This window comes from Pithys albifrons, chromosome 8 (genome assembly GCF_047495875.1).
Source record: "Pithys albifrons albifrons isolate INPA30051 chromosome 8, PitAlb_v1, whole genome shotgun sequence".
Classification (NCBI taxonomy): Eukaryota; Metazoa; Chordata; class Aves; order Passeriformes; family Thamnophilidae; genus Pithys; species Pithys albifrons.
In genome coordinates this window covers 38,173,372-38,194,145 of record NC_092465.1, presented here as the reverse complement: position 1 = coordinate 38,194,145, position 20,774 = coordinate 38,173,372, and the positions used below count along the sequence as shown (strand labels likewise).

At 44.3% G+C, this 20,774-nt stretch overlaps 1 protein-coding gene across 1 annotated transcript in view; it reads left to right on the top strand.

Moving 5' to 3' along the window:
* The window catches only part of ABCA12 (ATP binding cassette subfamily A member 12), an 84,322-nt gene that overhangs the window by 29,071 nt on the left and 34,477 nt on the right, over positions 1–20,774 (top strand). Inside the window, exons 10-24 of the mRNA XM_071562074.1 lie at positions 76–4,206; positions 4,821–4,936; positions 5,623–5,729; positions 7,171–7,424; positions 7,522–7,634; positions 8,078–8,202; positions 8,992–9,165; positions 10,034–10,198; positions 11,254–11,455; positions 12,030–12,169; positions 12,735–12,854; positions 14,010–14,100; positions 15,400–15,579; positions 17,278–17,593; positions 20,070–20,184. Of these exons, the coding sequence (XP_071418175.1) occupies positions 76–4,206; positions 4,821–4,936; positions 5,623–5,729; positions 7,171–7,424; positions 7,522–7,634; positions 8,078–8,202; positions 8,992–9,165; positions 10,034–10,198; positions 11,254–11,455; positions 12,030–12,169; positions 12,735–12,854; positions 14,010–14,100; positions 15,400–15,579; positions 17,278–17,593; positions 20,070–20,184 (6,349 nt within the window). The remainder of the gene's footprint in view (positions 1–75; positions 4,207–4,820; positions 4,937–5,622; positions 5,730–7,170; positions 7,425–7,521; positions 7,635–8,077; positions 8,203–8,991; positions 9,166–10,033; positions 10,199–11,253; positions 11,456–12,029; positions 12,170–12,734; positions 12,855–14,009; positions 14,101–15,399; positions 15,580–17,277; positions 17,594–20,069; positions 20,185–20,774) is intronic.

Here is a 20,774-nt window from a genome sequence, read left to right as displayed (position 1 = left end):
TTTGCTCTAAATCACCTTACATTTCCACTTGCATTGATTTCATATTCACTAAAACACTTTTTTGTTCCCCTCCAGAAAAATAAAGTCACCAGAGATTGGTAGAAAGGACTCCAAGAGGTCCATTAATTCAGATGATTTAGAAGCCATACGAAAGCATGTACATCACTTAAAAGGCTTTGAGGGAAAAATGAATAGAAGCGAATTAAAAAGCTTAAATCTATTCAGAAATTTGAAGAATGAAACATTACAGAAATTGTATGCATTTCTTGGACTGGGAAGGAATCCACATCATGATTATAAATTAAAGGAACCATATAATAAGGAAATAATTGATGAAATCTATAACTTCACATCACTGCAATTACTGAGCAACTTTAATGGGACTTCCATCTTTGATATAATGACCCAGTGGAAAGAAATTCAGAGCGCTTTAAAATTAGCTGCAATGATTTGGAATCCAGTTTTGTTAAACAGTTCAAATTTCAGTACATTGCAAAGTCAGGATGCTCTCAAAATGTTGCTCTCCACGAGCGTGCCGTCACTTCTGGAAGATTTCAGAGACCGTTTAAATGGAATGCAAGAAATACCATCTTTGTTTTCTGATGATCTGCTTAAGCCTGTGTCCTCCAGGAACTTTCCAGAGCAGCTCCTGGCTCTACAGAAGATGTTTTTCATAATGACAGGCACGAACGTGGGTTATCAGTACCTGCTGCTGCCTGTGTTCGAGCTGATGCGGGAGGTGCAGAGCTCCGTGGGGGAAGCCTGGTGGGATAAGCTCAATGTCTACTGGCGCCTCGGGGAGAAACTGAGGGCAATGAAGTGGAACAACACAGGCATCATCGCCTACGGGCAGTTCTTAGAGGTATTAAGCAGCCATTTACAAAAGCTGAATAATAATTCAAGTGGTGTCTTCAGTGAGCAGTTGGATCAGCTGTCAGAATTTATAGCAGCCGTGTTTAAAGAGTTTGGGGAAAGCTCTGGAGTAGCCAATATCTCACTAGTCACTCAAGCCATCCAAAAGACCTTGTATATATTAAAAGACTTACAGCTGAATTATAATGTCAGTAAATTAAAATCTATAGATCTTTTCTTTAATTTTGACAATAAAACCTTTGAGAGGTTGTCTGAACTTCTGAGGACAGGAATGAAAATCCTTCGTCATACAAGGAACAGTGAAGCTCCCAGTGAAGAAATAATTAACCCTGTCTATAACTTAACACATCTTCTACTGCAGGAGTTCAGCCAATCCTCACAGCCCAATACTTCTCTAGAGGCAAAGATTTGGGAGTTCTTGCATTTGGCCTTGACTCCTTTCCTCAAGAACAGCGACAACAGCGATGGGGCCCTCCAGAATTGCTCTGTTGAACACGTGCTCCACATAGCACTTGAGATGCTGTTTGAAAATGCCTCTCTAGGGGAGTCCTTAGCCAGGAGCCCCTGCAAGCCCCTCTTTGATTCCATGGGCATGGAGGATGGAAAAATGCCCAATGACTCTTTCCCCGAAGTGTTCCAGCTTGCTGTAAGAAACCTGAAACTGTCTCCAGAGTTTGCTGCTCTCTACAAGAACAGCAGCGAGCGCTTCTCCCAGCGGCTGTCGTGCATCACCCAAGCTCTGCATTTTTCCCTGAGTTTCCTTTCCAAACTAAACCTTGTGTCTGAGGTGGAAAACTCTTGGGTGCAGGAGAAGGCGAGGGCTCTGACTGCAGTCACAGAGGGGCTGCTGCAGAGTAATGCCTCCTGCCCTGTCCCAGTCCACAATGTGTTCCCATCTCAGCTTTTGAACATGCTGATTCCTTCCATGGTGAATGGAACAGCGCTGAACTCCCTGAACTTCTCTGACAGCTCAGCAGCCTGGCATAGGCTGCCTGTGCTCTCCCACCTGTTACTGCTTGCTCCCATGAGGAACAGCAGCATTTCTGATCTGCTTCAGGTGGGCAGAGATGCCTCCCTGCAGTCCAAGTGGGGACATTTCTCACGGCTGTGGCACGCCACTGGCAACGTGCTGACCTCCAAATGGAATCTAACAGAAGTGGGTGAATATGTGAAACTCCTGGAAGTGATGAAGAAAGCTCTAATCCTTGTGGACTTCGGGGTAGCTCCTGGAAAAACATTAGTACGTCAGAGCTTCCATAATTCCAGTGAAGGAAGTGAAGGAATTAAATCCTCAGATCTGAATGATTTGTATGGTTCATCAAAACTCTTTTTTAATTCAACTTCTTCCACAGACAGCACTCTGGACTTAGAAAGAATCTTTCAAGAAATACTTCCTCTGTATGATGATGGTGGTGGTGAAAATTTGTTCTTCTCTAATCCCTATGGAAAAGAAAATCAGGATGTTCTGACTATGGCTGCACTGATTTGGAATGAGATAATTTTAAACAGGACCCATTTTAATGTAGAGGACACATGGGAGGTTATCAAAATGATTGCACTTGATGCAATCCCACTTGAAGACATTGGAAATTATCTCAGCACAAATGAAAAAGTGTCATCATTATTTTCTGACTTCTTGTTTGCCCCTGGAACTTCTGAAAATTTTGCAGAAATTGAGGAGCTTGTTGGTGCCATGGCAAAGGTGAATACTAGTGATCATTATCTGCTGATCTCTTCTTTGACTAAGCTAATGCAGAAACTCCTGGATTTCCCTCATGGAAGGCAGGTAAATGAACTTCGAGTTTTCTGGCATATTGTTGAAGGTCTCCAGTCCGTGAACTGGAATAGTACTGGCAGTGTCACTCCCCAGGCAATTCTAGAAATGCTGCAAAATCAGTTAAATGCCATGGAAAAGGATTCCACTCATCCCTTCACTGAGGAACTGAAGCAGCTGCTAAACTTTGCAAAGTCTGTGTCTGAGCTATATGGGGATGAGGACTCCAGAGGGACCAACATCTCCATGTACTTGCAGGCTATTCAAAAGGGTATCTTAACTTTACAAGGTTTGCAGAAAAGGCATCATATCAGTGAGCTCGAAACTGTCATCCTATTATTTGATACTTACAGTGACTATACCCAAAGACTGAATGAAATAGGGAGAGCAGGAATGAAAGCTCTTCGTGATGCAAACTCAAACAAAACGTTTGAAGAAAAAATGGATGCTGTGTATGATTTCTCCCACTTGCTGCTGCAAGAGTTCAGCCAATCCTCACAGCCCAGTACTTCTCTAGAGGCAAAGATTTGGGAGTTCTTGCATTTGGCCTTGACTCCTTTCCTCAAGAACAGCGACAACAGCGATGGGGCCCTCCAGAATTGCTCTGTTGAACACGTGCTCCACATAGCACTTGAGATGCTGTTTGAAAATGCCTCTCTAGGGGAGTCCTTAGCCAGGAGCCCCTGCAAGCCCCTCTTTGATTCCATGGGCATGGAGGATGGAAAAATTCCCAATGACTCTTTCCCCGAAGTGTTCCAGCTTGCTGTAAGAAACCTGAAACTGTCTCCAGAGTTTGCTGCTGTCTACAAGAACAGCAGCGAGCGCTTCTCCCAGCAGCTGTCGTGCATCACCCAAGCTCTGCACTTTTCCCTGAGTTTCCTTTCCAAACTAAACCTTGTGTCTGAGGTGGAAAACTCTTGGGTGCAGGAGAAGGCGAGGGCTCTGACTGCAGTCACAGAGGGGCTGCTGCAGAGTAATGCCTCCTGCCCTGTCCCAGTCCACAATGTGTTCCCAACTCAGCTTTTGAACATGCTGATTCCTTCCATGGTGAATGGAACAGCACTGAACTCCCTGAACTTCTCTGAGACCACAGGAGGCTGGAATAACCTGTCCATGCTCATTGGTGTGGCACAGGATGATGTCCATGTGAACAACCTGCTGCAGAGACTCCACAGCACCTTCAGCCTCCCCAAATGGAGTTACTACACAGCTGTCTGGGATGTGGTTGACAGGTTCCTCAGCACCAAAAGCAATCTAACCGAAGCAGCTGCCTTTGCCAAGTTGTTGAAAGCAGTGGCAAACAACTCTGTGAATGATGTGTCAGCTCTGGAAATCACAGAAGCCAGCCTTTCCATTCTCAAGGGGCTGAACTTCTCTGATCTGCTAAATGAATTCAATATAAGTTCCAGCTCAGCCTTCCTCTCCAACAAAACTGGGTTTGACAGTGTGATTGATATTGTCTCTCATCACTTCGTTGTCCTAGCAGAAACCCTGTACAACAAGACTCTGCCTTGGACTCAGAGTGACCAAACTCTGTCACCAACCAGTCTGATCACACGGTGAGTTTGCTTTTTGGGTATTGTAATTGCATTTATGGGTAGTGGCCACCACTGTCATTCTGGCATGAGAAGTATGTACTTTTTTTTCCAGTGGAACAACCTAAGCCTGCAATCAGCACAATTTAGGACATGAGGTGTAATGTGGGTTAAATTGAAAAAAAGAAAACTTCTCCTTGAGTTGACCATACATCTAAGAGTCAGGCTTTCAAAAACCTTCTGTTGGCATGTATCAGTTCACAGTGGAAGCAGAGTCCTGAGGGAGTCTTGCCACCAGTGGTAGGCCCTTTGGAAACCCCTTTGGGGTATGATTCTCTCATTTTTGAACCTCAGTCTCCCCTGGGTGTGTCTTTCCATCTATATTGTGCATCCACAGTAAACCTTTCAAGTGTGTTTTCTTATACATATGGTTTGAGAGTGAATGACAGCTTTGGGAGATAACAGCAAAAAGAATTGATGAAATAAAACTGGGAAGGTACTTACTTAGGAGAGATGGCTTTTATCTGGAATTCTTATTTACACTGCCAAGGAACAGCATCTACACAGCTGACAGGTTGCTCATTAATATACCCTGTTCTGAAAGAGAAGCTGATTTAAATTCCTATCTTATTTTTCAGATTTCTGTTTTTAGAATTTGAGAACACGCTCCTGCAGGTGACAGTGAATAACAGCTGTAACCCTTACCTGAAGTGTTTAATGAATGCTGCTGAAGCTGAAGACAGGGAACTGACAGGTGATGATGATTTCATTCCTGTTGTTGGACCTCGGCTGGAATATGTCAGTGTTGTGTCTGGTGGTGGGAGGGAGTGCTGCTACATGTTTTTATCTGCTGGCAATTAAGTGGGGCTGTGAGGCCTCAGGAAGCCAAGACTCCTTTTTTGTTTGAGCTATGTCATATTGCGATTATAACTTCATATCCCACTCCATCCAGGAGGCACATCTACTCCTCACTGTGTCATGACAGGTTGCTGACAACTCAGATAAAGAAATCTAACAAATAGAACCCTATTTTCCTTCACAGCTTTATGTGCCTGGAAGATGACAGCAGTTATTGTTGAGAGTTAACATGGTATTTCACAGAGATATTGATCGTGTGAGGTTACTGTAACACCTGAGGGTTTACCTGCTCACAGAGTAGGGATAGCACGTGTGCTCTGGAGGGCACTGCCAGAGGTCCTGTGAGCAGGATGGGCTGGATTTCTCTAGGAACAGAGCACCTACTGGCACTGGATCCATTAGGATCCAGATTACCACCTAGGCCTTGCTCTGGGATTTCACAGGTGCTTGGCCATGTGATTTTGGTGGAAAATAACAATGCCCAGTAGGCTTAGAAATAAAAGTGCTGATGTTCCCACCTGTGAAGTTTCTGCAAGTCTGGCATTTTTGTGTGGAGTAACTATTGTTTTCTTATCTGCACAGAAAACATCACACTGCTTTTGAAGCAAACTCATCTGAAAAAGAACTCTTTTATGCAAAATAATACCTCTGAGAAACATTCATCCATACCAGAGCTCCTGAAGCTAAAAGTGAGTCTGCTTAAAATGCTGACTTGAAGGACATCCCGCAGTGATACATGAATGTGCAATGGTGGTTTAGAAAAACAGCATATGGAAAAAAGTTTCTGAAAAGAACAGCTGATAAAAGCTGGGACTGAAACTCTGTGTTCTGCCTGTGTTTGAAGGTCACCAGCAAACTGGGTTGAGGAATTTGTTCTTGTATCAGTCACTACTGAGGGTACATCTGTTATTCAGGGAAGGTGGAGGTCTGCTAGTCTGTTGAATAGGATGGTTCTCTTTCCACCAGACATCCCAAAAGGATGCACAGTGCACAGATTGCCAGAGCCAGCAGACTCCTCAGGGCACCATTTGTTTTAAAGCTCAGTACGCTGACTCTTAGTGAAGCACCATGCAGAGCTGAGGTGGTTCTGGGTTGCTTCATTTGGGAAGTAGGTAGGGAGGAGTTCTGGAGGGCACAAAGAGGGATCAGACACCTCTGCCCTGCTGAAGATCAGGGGACTGTGCGTCCCTAATTGGCAGTTATAAGCATGACTAACTTGGTTACCACTGTGCCTGAGGAGCTGTACCAACACCAGCAGAGCTGGCGTCAAGTCCCCACATGCTCCCTTAGCCCTGCGTGTCTCACAACACCAGAGTGGGTTCTGAGATTAAGCACCAGTATTTATTGATAGAGTTCCCTCACCAGCTTTGGATTTGGCAATTCCTCATCTAAATAAAATGCTTCTCACCCCATGCACACATGACTGCACTAATAGCATTCATGCACTTTAGTCTATTGCTCCATATGGGAAATAACATTGAAGAGTCCTTTTAAAAAAATGTAACAGTGTACAGTGCTGTTGCTGTGTAATATATCTGTAATAATAATATGATGAGCCTCAGTGTGACAGGTACTTAGAGGCATAAACCTGAAAGTAATTCCTCCCATAAGAGCCTGATAATGTAAATAATGATGTCAGACAAGAGGGAAGCCCATAATAACAGAGTAGGCAAAGGACTATAATTTTACATGGGTTGGCAGATGTGGAAGTCCTGACTTTTGGCCAAGTCTCTTTGCTGTGCTGTAGTAGATGACCAGGTGGTATCTGAAAGACTGAACCCGTTGTGCAAGGTAGATTTATTTGGTGTCTGGGAAGATTAATTGGTAAACAGGTAAATCAAAATGGAGTGTTGCTGTGTATGTGTGTTGGGCAGGGGAAATGGTATGTTAAGGCTTGCAAGGTTTATTAGATCCAACCAGCTCTGCTACAAACTCATGTAAGAACGATTGTTATGAACTTTTCTATTGGAGACTTTTTGAATGAACTAGAAGTGTATATATTAGAATCTTAGTCCTAAGGAGGAACAGAAAGGGACAGCTAGACTCTTTAAAACTTGCCTTTCATAATTCTGTCATCTAACTGGTGTTTGTGCATTTGTCTTTCTTCTTTTGTCTAAACCTCCTCTGAAGATCTCTCACCTCCGGGATCTGACAACGCTCCTCTGTGACTATGAGAGTGTCAAGTCCATCCAGCAGCTCTGCCACCTCCCTGAGGTTGGCTTTGGAGAGCTGTGTGAACAAGGCCAGTCCCACGAGCAGCTCCTCCATGCCATGGAGCTCAGCAGCCAGGTGGTGACCAGTGTCCTGAATCACAGGAGAATCTCCCAGGAGCTTCAGAATGTACTGATTGGGGATGCCACAAACCTCCAGGCACAGCTGAAGTGGTGAGGCTCTCCCCCAGTGCTTTAGTATTCTCTTTAGGAAAACTTGCCTTCTTTTCACCTTCTCAGTTTTGTTAATTGTTTTGTTTTTCCAATGTAGGCTTCAAGAAAATGTACCAGAAATCACTTTATTTCAAGAGATTCCTCAGTATATGACTACTTTGAATTCCATGCTGAACATCACGGAGAGTTTAGTCAATTCTAGCAAGCAAGGTACTTTCCTATGTTTACTTTACAGTACTGATGCACCATCACTGGTACCATACTTTCTGCTGAAAGTCCTGAGAATTGCCTAGCTGCCAGGAAGAAGTGATGTTGCTGAATTAAACATACACCATGTCCCTTTGGATCCTTTATCAGGGTGCTTGTAGAGCCTGTTCTAGACCACCCTTTGTTTTCTGTATGAAAAAAGTCATAAGTCTTTGTATTAGAGCAAATTTTGCTATCCCAAGACCTGATAACTTCAGCCTACAAATTGCACTGGAAAGCCTGGAAATAATGACTGTATTTTCCAAGCTTTTGTTGGATTTTTTTTTTTAATCAGCAATAATGTACCACACTTCGATACTTCACCTAAAGTCTTCTTGGTGTGCTTGACATTGCTGTGTGTCTGGAGAAAGCTGCTACATCAATTGTTCTTTTGTTGTCTTTTACAGAAAAGGTAAGAGATGTGTTTAAAAATGTGGACCAGCTCAAAGAGGATCTCAGAAACACAACAGGAATGTCTGCAGCCAGTATTGATGCTCTTCTGGAAGCATCTCTCCCTGAAAACAGCAGTCAGGTAAGTTTGCTGTCACCCTGTTGAGAGCTCTTGTTGCTTTTTGCTTCTCAGCCCATTAAATCAGAATTAGTTAGTGAATGTAGCTGAGCAGATCACTGCATGTGTGACAGCACAGAGAGGGGTAGATGATCCCGCAGGGAGAGACAGCAGAGCACATTGTGGATGGGAATCGCCACCAGGAATGCAATCGGAGCAGTCACTGACGTCAGTCCATCCATTGGGGACCAGGAGCCATATGGTCCCTTTGGCTGTCACCAGTGGCTGCTGCACAGCCAGGCCCAGGACACACTTCACTGGGACAGACTAAAGAGGGCTGGGCAGGGTCTTCAGTGTGGTCCTTGTTGTTCAGAAGTTGTCACAGTCCAGATGCAAACTGCACTTGTAACCACATCTCATGAGAACTCTTGGGGTCCAAAAATAGCCTCCCAGAATGAGAGATGAGCTTGCCTTCCTCAGCCTCCTGCACAAGCAGAGCTCCAGATGCTTTTCCCCTTCCCAGACATCTTGTCTGGACTGAGCCCCAAAGAGCGTGCCCTTCTCCAAACTTCACATGCATCAGTCAATGAGAAATTGAAGCCACAAAAGCTTTTACTACTGTGCAAGCTGGGTAATAAAACACAATCCTTAGGATTTGTCCCTGGGAGAGGGAGTAATGGGTAGGCCTTTTCTGGTTCTTGGGGTTGAAATATGACACTGTGGAAAGAAGAACAGCATGGCAAGATTAATCCATGCACAGTGGAGCATGCAGCCCACCCCTAACAAATCTGTTTTCCCTCTGTGCAAACACAGCTCATTTCTCAGCTCCTCCAGCTGGAGTCCTGTACTGTCCATCCTGCTGACCCACAGCTACAAACAGTGGCAGAAGAGTTCTGCAAACTCCCTCTCTCAGAGAGGACTCGTGAGACCTACATCCTGGGGGTCACCCTGTTACGACACTTGGATGTTTACAGTTTCTTATACAAGGTTAGTGCTGCCTTTGTAGAGTGATTTCTATAGTCTCTGCTGCATGCAGTGGCTGAAAGGTCATAAAATATCATTGCAGTGGCCAGAAGCTATGTGGATTTACACAAGCCAAAGATCAGGCTTTGCTCATGCAGTAATTTTTATTGCATATCCATGCTGTGACAGTGTGGATATAAATGAGAATCCCAGCTGCTGTAATCCAGCAAACCTCATTTAAAGGCACTAGACCTACTCTAAATGCCTCCCTATCTGCTAGTATTGTTTATGTGCTGTCACAACCCCTTGAACATTCCCAGCTGACCCAAAAATAAGGCACTGGGCTAAATATTTTTATTCCTTGAAAAGGGAAGCCCTGGGAAAAGTCCTGTAAAATATCTTTTTTCATATCTATTTGGAACTACAAATTTGTTAAATATTCAAATATCCCACAGGCACAGCTGTAGAAACAGTATGGAAGAGCACATCCACAGAGAAATGCATATGGAGTACATATTTAAAAATGCTTATTAAGTGAGAAGACCAATGACTTTGGGCTTAGGTCAAAAGTTACTTGCGGTGTTTGACACCTATGCTGTGTGAAATGCTACCACTTAGAGACCTGCTTATAGCCCAGCCAGCATGGAAACACACATTTCCCAACTTGTAGGTGTTTGGAAACATGCACTGTTCAGATTATGTAATATTCAGGGGAGTGGTTTCCAAAAGCACTTGGGGACTTAGGAATACAAATCCCATTCATTTCCCATGGGACGTCCACCCTGTAAAATCTGACAGCCCTTGTTATTGAATTAACACAATATGGGTGTGTACATTCATGTGCCTACAGATTCCTGCTAATCATAATCCATTTCCTTCCTACCTCTTGTAGATGTTTTTCCCTAAGGAACTCCAGAAACCCATGGACAAGCTGTTAGGCCTTCTGACAAAAATGAAATATTTCAGACACCAGGTTGAGTCTGGTGTTGATCCATTGCTACAAGCCATTCACTCCCTGAAAAAGCTGCGGCAGTCTAGGAAAATGCCACTGACTAAGGTACGTGTAGGCTGCATGTGCTTTGGAGGCAGAACACCACTGCAGCAGCTTCCACAGTAATTTCTTACCCTGAAAGCCACATTAGATCATAGATTCTCTTTTAAAGCAATAGTGTTCTAAGAAAAACCTCTATCAGACTTGCCCCTGGCAGTGTCCAAGGCTGGGCTGGATGGGTATTGAACAACCAGGTCCAGTGGAAGGTGTCCCTACCTGTGGCAGGAAGGTGGAACAAGGTGGTCTGTAAGGTCCCTTCCAACCCAAACCATTCTGTGATGACATGTCATCTTCCTGGGAGGGCTCTGATTTGGAGCAGTGGGACCATCCTGTGCTCATGATGGGGACACTTGGAACAGAAATGCAGGAGATGAACAACTGTCTTGAGGGAGAGAGGACTTCCAGCAAAATACTGGGAGGGTCAACTGGTGAAAACAGCTGGAGAACTGCCCAGTAAAGGCAAACCCAGTAAGTTAACAGCAAAAAATTTTTCTGGCTTTAGGGTGTATTAGATCAGCCCCAAAGCCTCCAGCCTGCTCAAACCAGTCAGTACAAACCCACGACTGCTCTGACAGCTGCAGTAACTTCAGAGTGCACTGCCTTCATCCAGCACCGTGTCCTATCCCTCTCAGATCCACAGTCAATGAGAACACAGATCACAGGAATCATTCCTGGTCCTCACTTTGCCTGCACACTGGAGAGCCACGTGCAGTCATGGACTAGGTGGGGCCAGGGAATGTGCACATCTGTGTGACACAATCTGTGTTGTAACCCAGGGTGTATCCATGTCAGTTGTAGGGAATTCCTCTGCACACACTGTGGACGCTTCCCACATTGGCTCTTACACCTGGAAATTAATTTGCCACCTCTGTCATAGCAGAGGTTAGCCAAGAAGTGCATGATTTCCACGAAAATACCTTTTTTTTGTAGAAACAAATTTCTCCTAAGAAAGCAGTGTAAATATATTGAATCCTTGCCTTCTCATTCTGTTACTTCTCTTTTGTCTCAGGGTGGGGCCCTTTCAGTGTGTAGAGTTTATTTGCATTTTGTCTTTTCTGCAGGCATTATTTAAACCAACCAACTTTAGGATAACAGGTGGTACATTTAAGTCCATGTCAAAAGTTCTTTGCAACCAGGAGATCACACCCCTCTTCTTTGAGTCCTTGCTTCCAGATTTTGGAGACCCTGTAAGCAACAGTTCTCACGCAGAAGATGTCTATGTCCAGAAGCTGATGAGGAAATATGGGATTCCTCATGACTCCAGTAAGTCTGGCTTTTCCCTAGGGCAAAAACATTTCTCTGCTATTTCCAGAGAGTCTTAGTGCTGAGCTGTTCCCCTGTGTGTCTCTGAGGGCTGTGAGTACTCATTATTTATGCTAGCTGAAGATCTGCACTGCCCTAATTATTGGTGCTTTATTTCCATAAATGTTCAAAGGAAAGCTGCCCGTGCAGCAGAGCAGGGCTTGACACTGCACTGTCTCCCATTTGTTGATGATCTGGTCTTAGGGCTCGACAGGTCACTGCTTTTTCTTGATGTGTAGTTTTTCTGACTGTACTGACATTATTAGCTCCTCTGAGTTCACAAAACTCCATTTAACCTCCGAGCGGATAATCTTGGCTCGAACAGTGAGAATCTTGTTGCCTTGAGTTCGGCAACAGGAGATCTTGGGGGTGCATTGCCTTTGTCAAGATGCATTAGATCAGTCAGTGAAGAGGGCCCTGAAGTCATTGTCTGGACACAGCAAGAAACTGGGCAGATGGGGAAGAAATACAGTGGTAGCTTTCTCATGTCTGGTCTATTTGTTCTCACTATTTGTTTGCTTTTCTCCCCTTGCAGCACCATTTTGCTTATCCTTTTACCTGGATCTGGTCAAGACCCCGACTGGAGCTTTAATTTGGTCTTTTTTAAAACCAATGGTGCTTGGGAAGATCCTTTATACACCAGATACCCCAGAAACTCGAGCCATCATGGGAAAGGTATGGCTCTGTTTCAGGACATCAGGGTACACCCACTCCAAAGGGCTGCAATTTTTCTAGTATGGGCTTGTTTCTCTGAGAAGCACAGGTTTGCTTTCTCACTGTTTGGACTATTAATCCTATTATCTTTTCCCAGTTTCCTTGCTGATATATGAGTCATCTTTTGTCTTTGAATGAACCTTACCTCCAGAAAATTGCTGTTGGTCTAATATTTATAATACAGTTTTTTTCAAGGCCTCCAGTTTATGAAGTTTCACCTCCATATTTTCAGCCAGTGAGAGATATTTCTCCCAAAACAAGTTCTCTAACCAGTACTTGTTCACAAGCAGACCAGAAGGAAAGGCAGAAGGGAAGCTGATATCCAAGACATGTTCTAAATTGCACTTTTAAGTACTTGCATCAAATTTAGTGTGTTAAGGGGCATTTTGCCAAACAGTGATAGAATGCTAAGAAAATTCCTAAGGAAACCAAATTTGCTCTCAGCTGTTTTATTGATATATTTATTGATTAAAATCTGTAAGGTAATGTATAAATTAATCCTCTATGTTGTGGGCCTCTTTTGTAGTCTAATGCAACCCTGGAGCAGATGGCTGATCTGGCCCTGAAGTCCCAGGAGTGGCTGGACAAGTCCCCTGTCATCATGAATTCACTGGCGAAGTTAAACCAGACAGTTCCAATGATCAAGGTATGAGATCCTTCTGCCCCACCTCTCTTGCCAGGAGGGAACTGGGAGGATGGATTTCCTCCCTGAAATGAACTGCAGTTCCATGGACACCTCAGGTCATGCGGGGAGGCCCTTCTCATGTTTTCCTCCTGGACTTCCCTGTTCCTGTGCCTGCCTGTTCCCTTGGCAGGAACACTCCTGGTGCACCTTTCCATACACATCCTCAGCCTCAAATGGTCTGTTTGTAATGTGCTCCCTGACTCTGGCCATGCTGGGGCCTGCTGAAGGACTGAGATGAGCAGGGAACACTCTTCAGTTTGTAAATTAACTTTCTGCTTGATGGAGTGATCCAGCCAGCCAAGGCCAGGCAAGAAATGACTTTCTCAGAAAATGAAACAGTATCTATAATAAGCATGTTGCTCTGGGTACACACATAAGAGCTAGGAGATGTTTTGTACCTCAGTGAATGTAAATAAAATTTCTTTTTCCCCTCCTAAGGAGCCTACCCTTGCATGGATACAGAAAGCAGTAGACTGCAATGTTACACACTCTTGTTTCCCTTGCTTTGGTAAAAATTTTCTCCTTTTCTTAGAAAATGAGACCCCTGGAAACGTAAAGCATTAGAAATTAATTTCAGGGACTGGAATTCATTCTAATTTCCATGGCACCAAGAGAAAATCCAGAGTGGAATATGAAAAAGTGAAATTAAATATTCTCTGCTGATTGCACACATTGGTGGAATAAGGAAATATTCAGCCAAACAAAAATCTCTGTTGATCTCCACGTTCAGTTTTGGTTGCCTACCCATTGTACTCTGAGTAAATTCACAGGGCTTAAAACAGACACAAGGGATGTTTACCTCATTTCTAGAATAACTAAGATTATCCATGATTTTTTTGTGGGACTCTAGAACCTGGTAGAGGCTCAGTAGGTGTCCTTTCTTGACTCCAGGAAGCACTAACTTGGACTTGGAAAGCTCTGTATGACATTTTCTTTGCTGGCATTTCTCTATCTTGATACAGAGTGAAATATGGAAGGTCAGGAAAGGAGTAGGAGGGGGTTGTACAAAAGCTCAGTGAAGTCAACTGGTCTGTTATATTTTAGAAATATACTGAATAAGCTCAAGACGCTTCTGGTCAAACTGATGCTTTTCCTTTTTTTTTTCCTTGTTGATAGAACACCCTGCAGAATCCCTTTGTGCAGGTTTTTATCAAGCTCATGGTGGATTTGGATGCAGCTGAACTGCTGAGTCAAATAAATGAACTGGGTAAGTGTGTCCACATGTCCTGCCCTCTCTCTTCCTTGTACTGCAGGTCTGTTTGCTCCAGAGGCACCAAACTGCAGCCATCCCGTAGTACTGCTCTTCTCTGGCCAGTTTTGGATGCTCCAGTGCAAGGCAATCTCAGCTGTGATCCAGGAATCTTGTGGGCCTGGGGGAAAAGGCTCTTAGAAAGCACAGGGCTTGTGTGGAAAGATGTTTGTCCTGGGTGTCGAAGGCTCTGCCGCTGTGTGTGGCCACTGGAGGACACTGTTTAGCTGTAATTAGGACTTCAAATGAGCTACCTGGGACTCGGCTGGAAAATGTTGGGAGAGCTCACTGGCACAGCAGCAAGGTCCAAATTAAAAGTTCTCCGAGCAGAAAGCAAGGGATCAGATAAAGGTGCCCAGGCTGATGGAGGCAGAGGACATGCTTTGCTGGAATTTGCTGTTCTCTGGTGGTCTTGCATGGTCCTTCAAGATGAGAGTTGCAGATGTGCACTGGGAGAATCACCAGCTGCTAACATTGGTGGTGGATGCATCATCCCCTGTGAGTGCACAGCAGGGGGATCACAGTCCCTTCCTCCCTGGCCTTACTGTCCCTTTCAATGAGTGGCCATACATGTCAACATAAGTCTGGGCTGTGCCAGCGAAACCAGCAGCAGCCAGGAGTGGTTGTGGTCTGCTGCAGGCAGAAGAACATTTCCATCCCTTTCCTGATGACCCCTGTGTTATTCTATGAGTACCAATTCCTGTCTCAACTCCCCAAACCGTGGTGCCTGCAGCAGCTGTTCCCTGTTAGTTCCCTGCATTCTGCAGCCACCTTTGAAAGCCTCCAGCAAACAGCAGCATCTTCATTAACTGCATTACCAGGCTCAGTCCACACCTCAGCACAGCACACACAGCTCTGCCTTGATGTGCTCGGGTAAAGCACGTGCTCCCCTGAGACACAGCAGCTCAACAGGAGAGTTGATTACATCCAGAACCAGAAGGTGTGGAAGGAATGGTGAGCGTTGTGTGTCAGTCTGAAACCCCAGCAGGTTAGGAGGGACTTGTGATTTGGGATGGCTGTCACATCCCTCTACTGGCATCCTCCCAAAGGCAAACTCATGAGCATATTACAAATGATTAACATAAAAACTGGGTCAACAACATGCCTTCATTGCACTGCTGAGTGAAGAAATGTATTTCACACTTAATGTTTAGTATGATGGGAAGGTTTTTCTTTCTTTCTGGTGTCATTGTTAGTGTAAAGACTGGAATGACGTGTTTGCTGTTGTAGTGGTTTTGTCTGTGGGTTTTTTCCCAGATGATATTCGGCTGGAATTACAGAACAACACTGACATTGTGGATCAGCTGAACACTCTTGCTGCCCTCGCTGTGAACGTGTCCTCCTGCGTCTCGTTCAATCGCGTGCAGGCAGTCAAGGACTTAGAGGAAATGGAAATGGTGGCAAAGGAGCTCTTCCTGAAGAACAAGCTATTTGCAAGTATGTGACAATCTCAAATCCCTCGGTACATTAAATTTTGTCTGATGGAGGGTGGGAATGCAGCATAAGAAATTTGGCTTTTCACCACCAGCTGTTGTGGGCACAGGTTCCACTGCACAACCACTGATTTTGAGCCATCATAAGTGTGGGACCTGCACCCTGAGACCTCCTTACAGAGAGTTTTACACTTTCCTTTTTGTACCTCTTCTTCCCTTACACCTCAGCTCGGTCACCTGGTGGCTTCTCTTGATTAATTCTCAGTTTGAACAAAATTCCACTGCCCTAAGGAGATCTTCATACAGCAGCTTTATTTCAGGCTTCCACAGGAAAAGATGCTTTAATTGAGAAAACATCACAGAATCACTGAGGTTGGGAAAGACCTTGAAGATCCTCAAGTCCAAATATGAGACAGTTCAATTTATTAGGAAGTCATAAAGTGCTTGAGATAGTCCAGCCAAGCACTATAATGTAATATTGGATCTTCTCAGTCACATTTCACATTTGTGGGATTGGATTGCAGCTTTGGATCAAACTGCTGAGAGGGGTAGAATGAGAAGGAATAGGAACTTAGATTAATTTGAATAATACAAATCTTAATTTTTAAAGAATGGCAAGTATCTCCTCAATTAGGATTTACTTAAAAGTCCTGTGACCTATTTGGTTTTATACTTCATAACTGAGAGGTAGATAGAAACTTTTGCTTTTCTTGGAGTGTCAAACCCTGATATTTGTCTGTGCCCATAAAAATAGTTTTCTTCCCTGTTTGTTCCATAAAGTTTTATATATGGAATAATAAGGAAAGATATTCTGGAGAGAAAAACTTCTGTGGTGTTGCCTCTACTCAAACAGACATTTTAAAGGCAAAAAAATTCCTGTCTGTCCAACTGTACGTGCCATTTCCAAACAGGAACATGCAGAGCTTTTATAGTCTTAGACCTCTGAGCTTTGCAGGAATTTGTGTGGGCCCAAAAATGTTTGTGTAGGTCGCCAATGGAGCACCTTGGGGCATGGCCATGACAAGTGCCAGCCTACTCTGCTTTGGTGAGGCCACAACTTGAGTGTTGTGTTCAGTTCTGGGCCCCTTGGTTCAGGAAAGAGATTGAGGGGCTGGAGCGGGGCCAGAGAAGAGCAACAAGGCTGGAGAAGGGACTGGAGCACAAGTGCTGTGGGGAGAGGCTGAGGGAGCTGGGGGGTGTTTAGCCTGGAGAAGAGGAGGCTCAGAGGTGACCTCAGCACTGTCTGGAACTGCCTGAAGGGAAGTTGTGGCCAGGTGGGGGTTGGTCTCTTCTCCCAGGCACTCAGCAATAGGACAAGGGGGCACGATGGGCTCAAGCTTTGCCAGGGGAAATTGAAGTTGGAGATGGGAAAAAACTTCTTTGCAGAGAGAGTGCTCAGGCATTGGAATGGGCTGCCCAGAGAGGGGGTGGATTCCCCATCCCTGGAGGTTTTTCAACTGAGCTTGGCCGTGGCACTGAGTGCCATGATCTGGTAAAGGGACTGGAATTGGCCCAAGGGTTGGACTTGATGATCTCGGAGGTCTTTTCCAACCCAATCCATTCTGTGATTTTACCTGAGCATTATTTGTGCAGCAAATAAGTGAAATATAGAAAAGGCTTATAAACAGAAGAGTTCCTACATATATCTGTGTGTCCTGCTCCCTTGACTACAGAGGAAAGCCTTTTCCCTTTGTTTCCCAAGGTATCATTTTCAAGCTGCCTCCCAGCCAGAGCAGCCCTGGATCCTCATCTTCTGGGCCCTTGGCCCTCCCTCCTGTGCTCAACTACACGATCCGGATGAGCAGCAGGATCACACAGACCACCAACAGGATCCGGGAGCGCATCTGGACTGTGGGCCCGCACAACTCCACCTCCCAGAGCCAGATCTACAGCAGGGCCTTCATTTACATCCAGGACAGCATTGAAAGGGCCATCATTGAGTTACAGACTGGCAAGAAACCAGAGGAAATAGCTGTTCAAGTCCAGGCCATGCCTTACCCCTGCTACAACAAGGATATGTAAGTTTGGATGGCTTTTGTCTTCATGCTTTGTGCAAGCTCATCTTGTCTGACCTATTAAAATAATTTTTGATTTTGTCTTTGGGTTGGTGGGGTTTTCTTTCCCCAGAGGTTTGAACAGAAGAGGGAATTTTGGTAAATGGTCTATGTTTGGTTTGCCTAATCTTTTGTTTTCAGTGCTCTGTATGCACCTGGATTGTCATGGTAACTACAGGTTTTAGAGCAGGTAAAATTCCCTGTCCCTGTTTACTACCCATGGTGGAACTGGGAGTTGGCAGGACTTGGGTTAAATATGAGTGTTGGCTTGTTCTGCAGGTGTTTACATGCAGACAGTGCATCAGAACTTTGAAAATGGATTTATTGGGAAAAAAGCATCCCTAGGTTTATGAGCTTTGTTCCCAGAGATTGCTGGCCAACTGTGGTATTTGCTGTTCATTCCAGTGATTCCAGATAATGCTCAGTGCATATGGAGTAATTCTTAATCAGGTGCTTCTCAGATTGTTTAAGGATAAGAGGGAAGGTGAGATTGTACCATTCATCTCTGCAATAATGAGGGAGGACAGAGAGGCTTCTGATGCAAAGTTGCCAGGGTTAACAGCCTGTTAATAGAGCAGTGTGGGGACCAGGATAAGTTATGGATGGTGAAGCAGACCAAAAGGTTTTGGATCCTCTTCCTTTTCCCCCGAATTGAGCCAGATCTGCAGCCAGTATGAAGTGCATCTCTGCCAAAGGCACGGAGAGCAGCGAGTCTCTCCCAGCTGAGGACCTGCCCCTCTGGCAAGGCAGTTTGGGTCTGCCTGGGAAAGCTGGCAACATGGCACTGCCTCAGAGTTATTAGCCCGACCACAGCTGGTGGCCAGACTGGGTGGAAAACACACAGGGAAGGCATTTCAGTCCATCAGAGAGCATGGAAGGGTGTTCAGCAAATTCTTTGGGTGGTTGCTGTGCCCTGACGTGAGGGTCTCCCTTGGACCTTAGAGCTCTTTGTACTGAAAAGCCTCCATGTCAACTACATGAGCCAAAGGATTATTTAGGAGCTATGAGGTGTCATTCAGGAGCTCTAGCAGAGCCATCAGTCTCCTGTCCCACCTGTCACTTAGGAGATCTGGGGGTCTATGACCTCTTCTCAGGGTAGCTACAAGTGAAGTGCCCACAAGTGCAGACAGGGAGCATCCAAACCAAGTTTTGCAGCAAATACCTGGGTTATTGCTGTGAGAGAGTTTTGTGCAATGATTAACTGGCTGCTGGAAGCACTTGCTACAATTCTGTCTTCTCCTTTCCATCTTCTTGAGCTGCTGGGAAAACCTCTTGCCTTTGGGTTTCCTTCCCCACCCCAGGTTCAGAGGGACATGAGTTTGCTCAATTATTAAAATACCTAAAGGCTTTGGATTTGCATCCAGTAGAAGTCACCATAAAATGCTTGCTTATCAGTTGTTACTACACAGTTACCATCCTGTAGGGAAAAGGAGGGAATATATATATGCCAGTACACAGAGAATGTTGAGAAAAGCTGAATTTTTCATAAACTCAAGATCCCGCACAAGGTGGTAGCAAAAAAAGAAACCCAAACAACAAAGAGCCAGTAGAGTTACTGAAATGCCTTTTCATGGTGCTTTATAAATAAGGCTTCATTTGCATGGAAGCACTTCTGAAAGTTCTGGTTTATAGGAAATCTTCAGCTTTATAGGTTAAAAAAAATTAAAACCAGATGTAGTGCTAATTTTCTACTGTTGCTGTACATCAGGCTTTTTCCAGGAATAACACTGTGTTTTTTAAGCCAGGTTTAGAAATTAAGGAGGAAAGTATAAGGTCTGCAGATGCAATGAAAGAAATCTCATACTTTAAAACTTGCTTTCCATCACAAAAGGACAAATTTATTGATGGCCACTGTTGTCTTTTTTTCTGCATGCATTTGGCCCTGGGCAAAGATTTTAGTTAAAGTGAGGAGCCAAGAAAAGTGACCTGGATCTGTAATACCTGTTCTTTGGTGTAGTATAACAGACACTTCAAAGGGAAGAATCTACACCTAGAGTCCTACCAGAAAATATGGCCTGATAGCAAAATTTGGCCATTATATCTATGAACAGAACTGGGAGTTAGGGCTGGTTGCTGGGGGATGTCTCCAAATGGGATGCAGCCCATCAGAGAGCTGGGAGGTGCCACTGCCCACAGTGCTTCCTGCTCCTTCCTGCCTGTGCTGCTGCTGAGCAAAACTTCCAGAATGCATCAGGAAACCCCTCTGTCAGTCAAAAAAAGAAAAAAGAATTTGAACAGCCACGAGTTTCATGAGTAGAAAATCCAGTGCAATGGCAAAGGAGTCTTCTTTTTTTTGTAATTATTAATTTTACTCTGTGTTTTGAAATCTAAGCATGTCTTTTCCTGTGCCAAAGTACTGTTCTGAAAAATATATTCTGTATAAAGCCTTAATCCCCAGAACATTTGGTATTCAGCTAAAGCCTGCATTTGCCTTTTACAGGTTCTTAACCAGTGTGACCTACTCTCTTCCATTTGCTCTGATGGCTGCCTGGGTGCTGTTTATAGCTGACTTTGTTAAAACACTTGTTCAAGAGAAAGATCTGAGGCTTTATGAGGTACGGGGAAACTTTCTGGGGCATGCAGAATTATAAACAGATTTTCCTCATTAGTGGCTGCTGTGTCTCATCTTCAGTATTAAATGGAGCAAAACAGGCATTAAGGAAAATATTCCAAATACCTATTGTGTTTGAATTTGGACACAGAAACGTGTGGCTTTGGCCCACTGAGTGGAGGGAATATTGCTTTGCACTTCTGAACGCTGGAAACATGAGCACCTCACAAAATTACAAGATTTCTGAAGATTTAAAGCTCACTAAAAACTGACTTTGAGTCATACCTACTGGGGAGAAAGACATGAAAATTGACTTATTTCCTATCCTTGAAGTTATTATACTTAATATTTCAGAAGGTGCTACATATTACATCAGCTCCTCTGAAATGAAGTTCTTCAAGCTGCCTATTGGAAAAGAATTGACATTGAGACATAGAGAATTTATTAAATTAACTCAGGTTTTCAGTGTGATCACTGTCAACAGAGATGAACAGCAGAGAACTTTTGTAAAACTAAGCTTCAGCAAGCAACCAAAGCTCGAGCAGATCTGGGTTTTATCTGACACCATGGAAACAAATACTGATTCACCAAAAA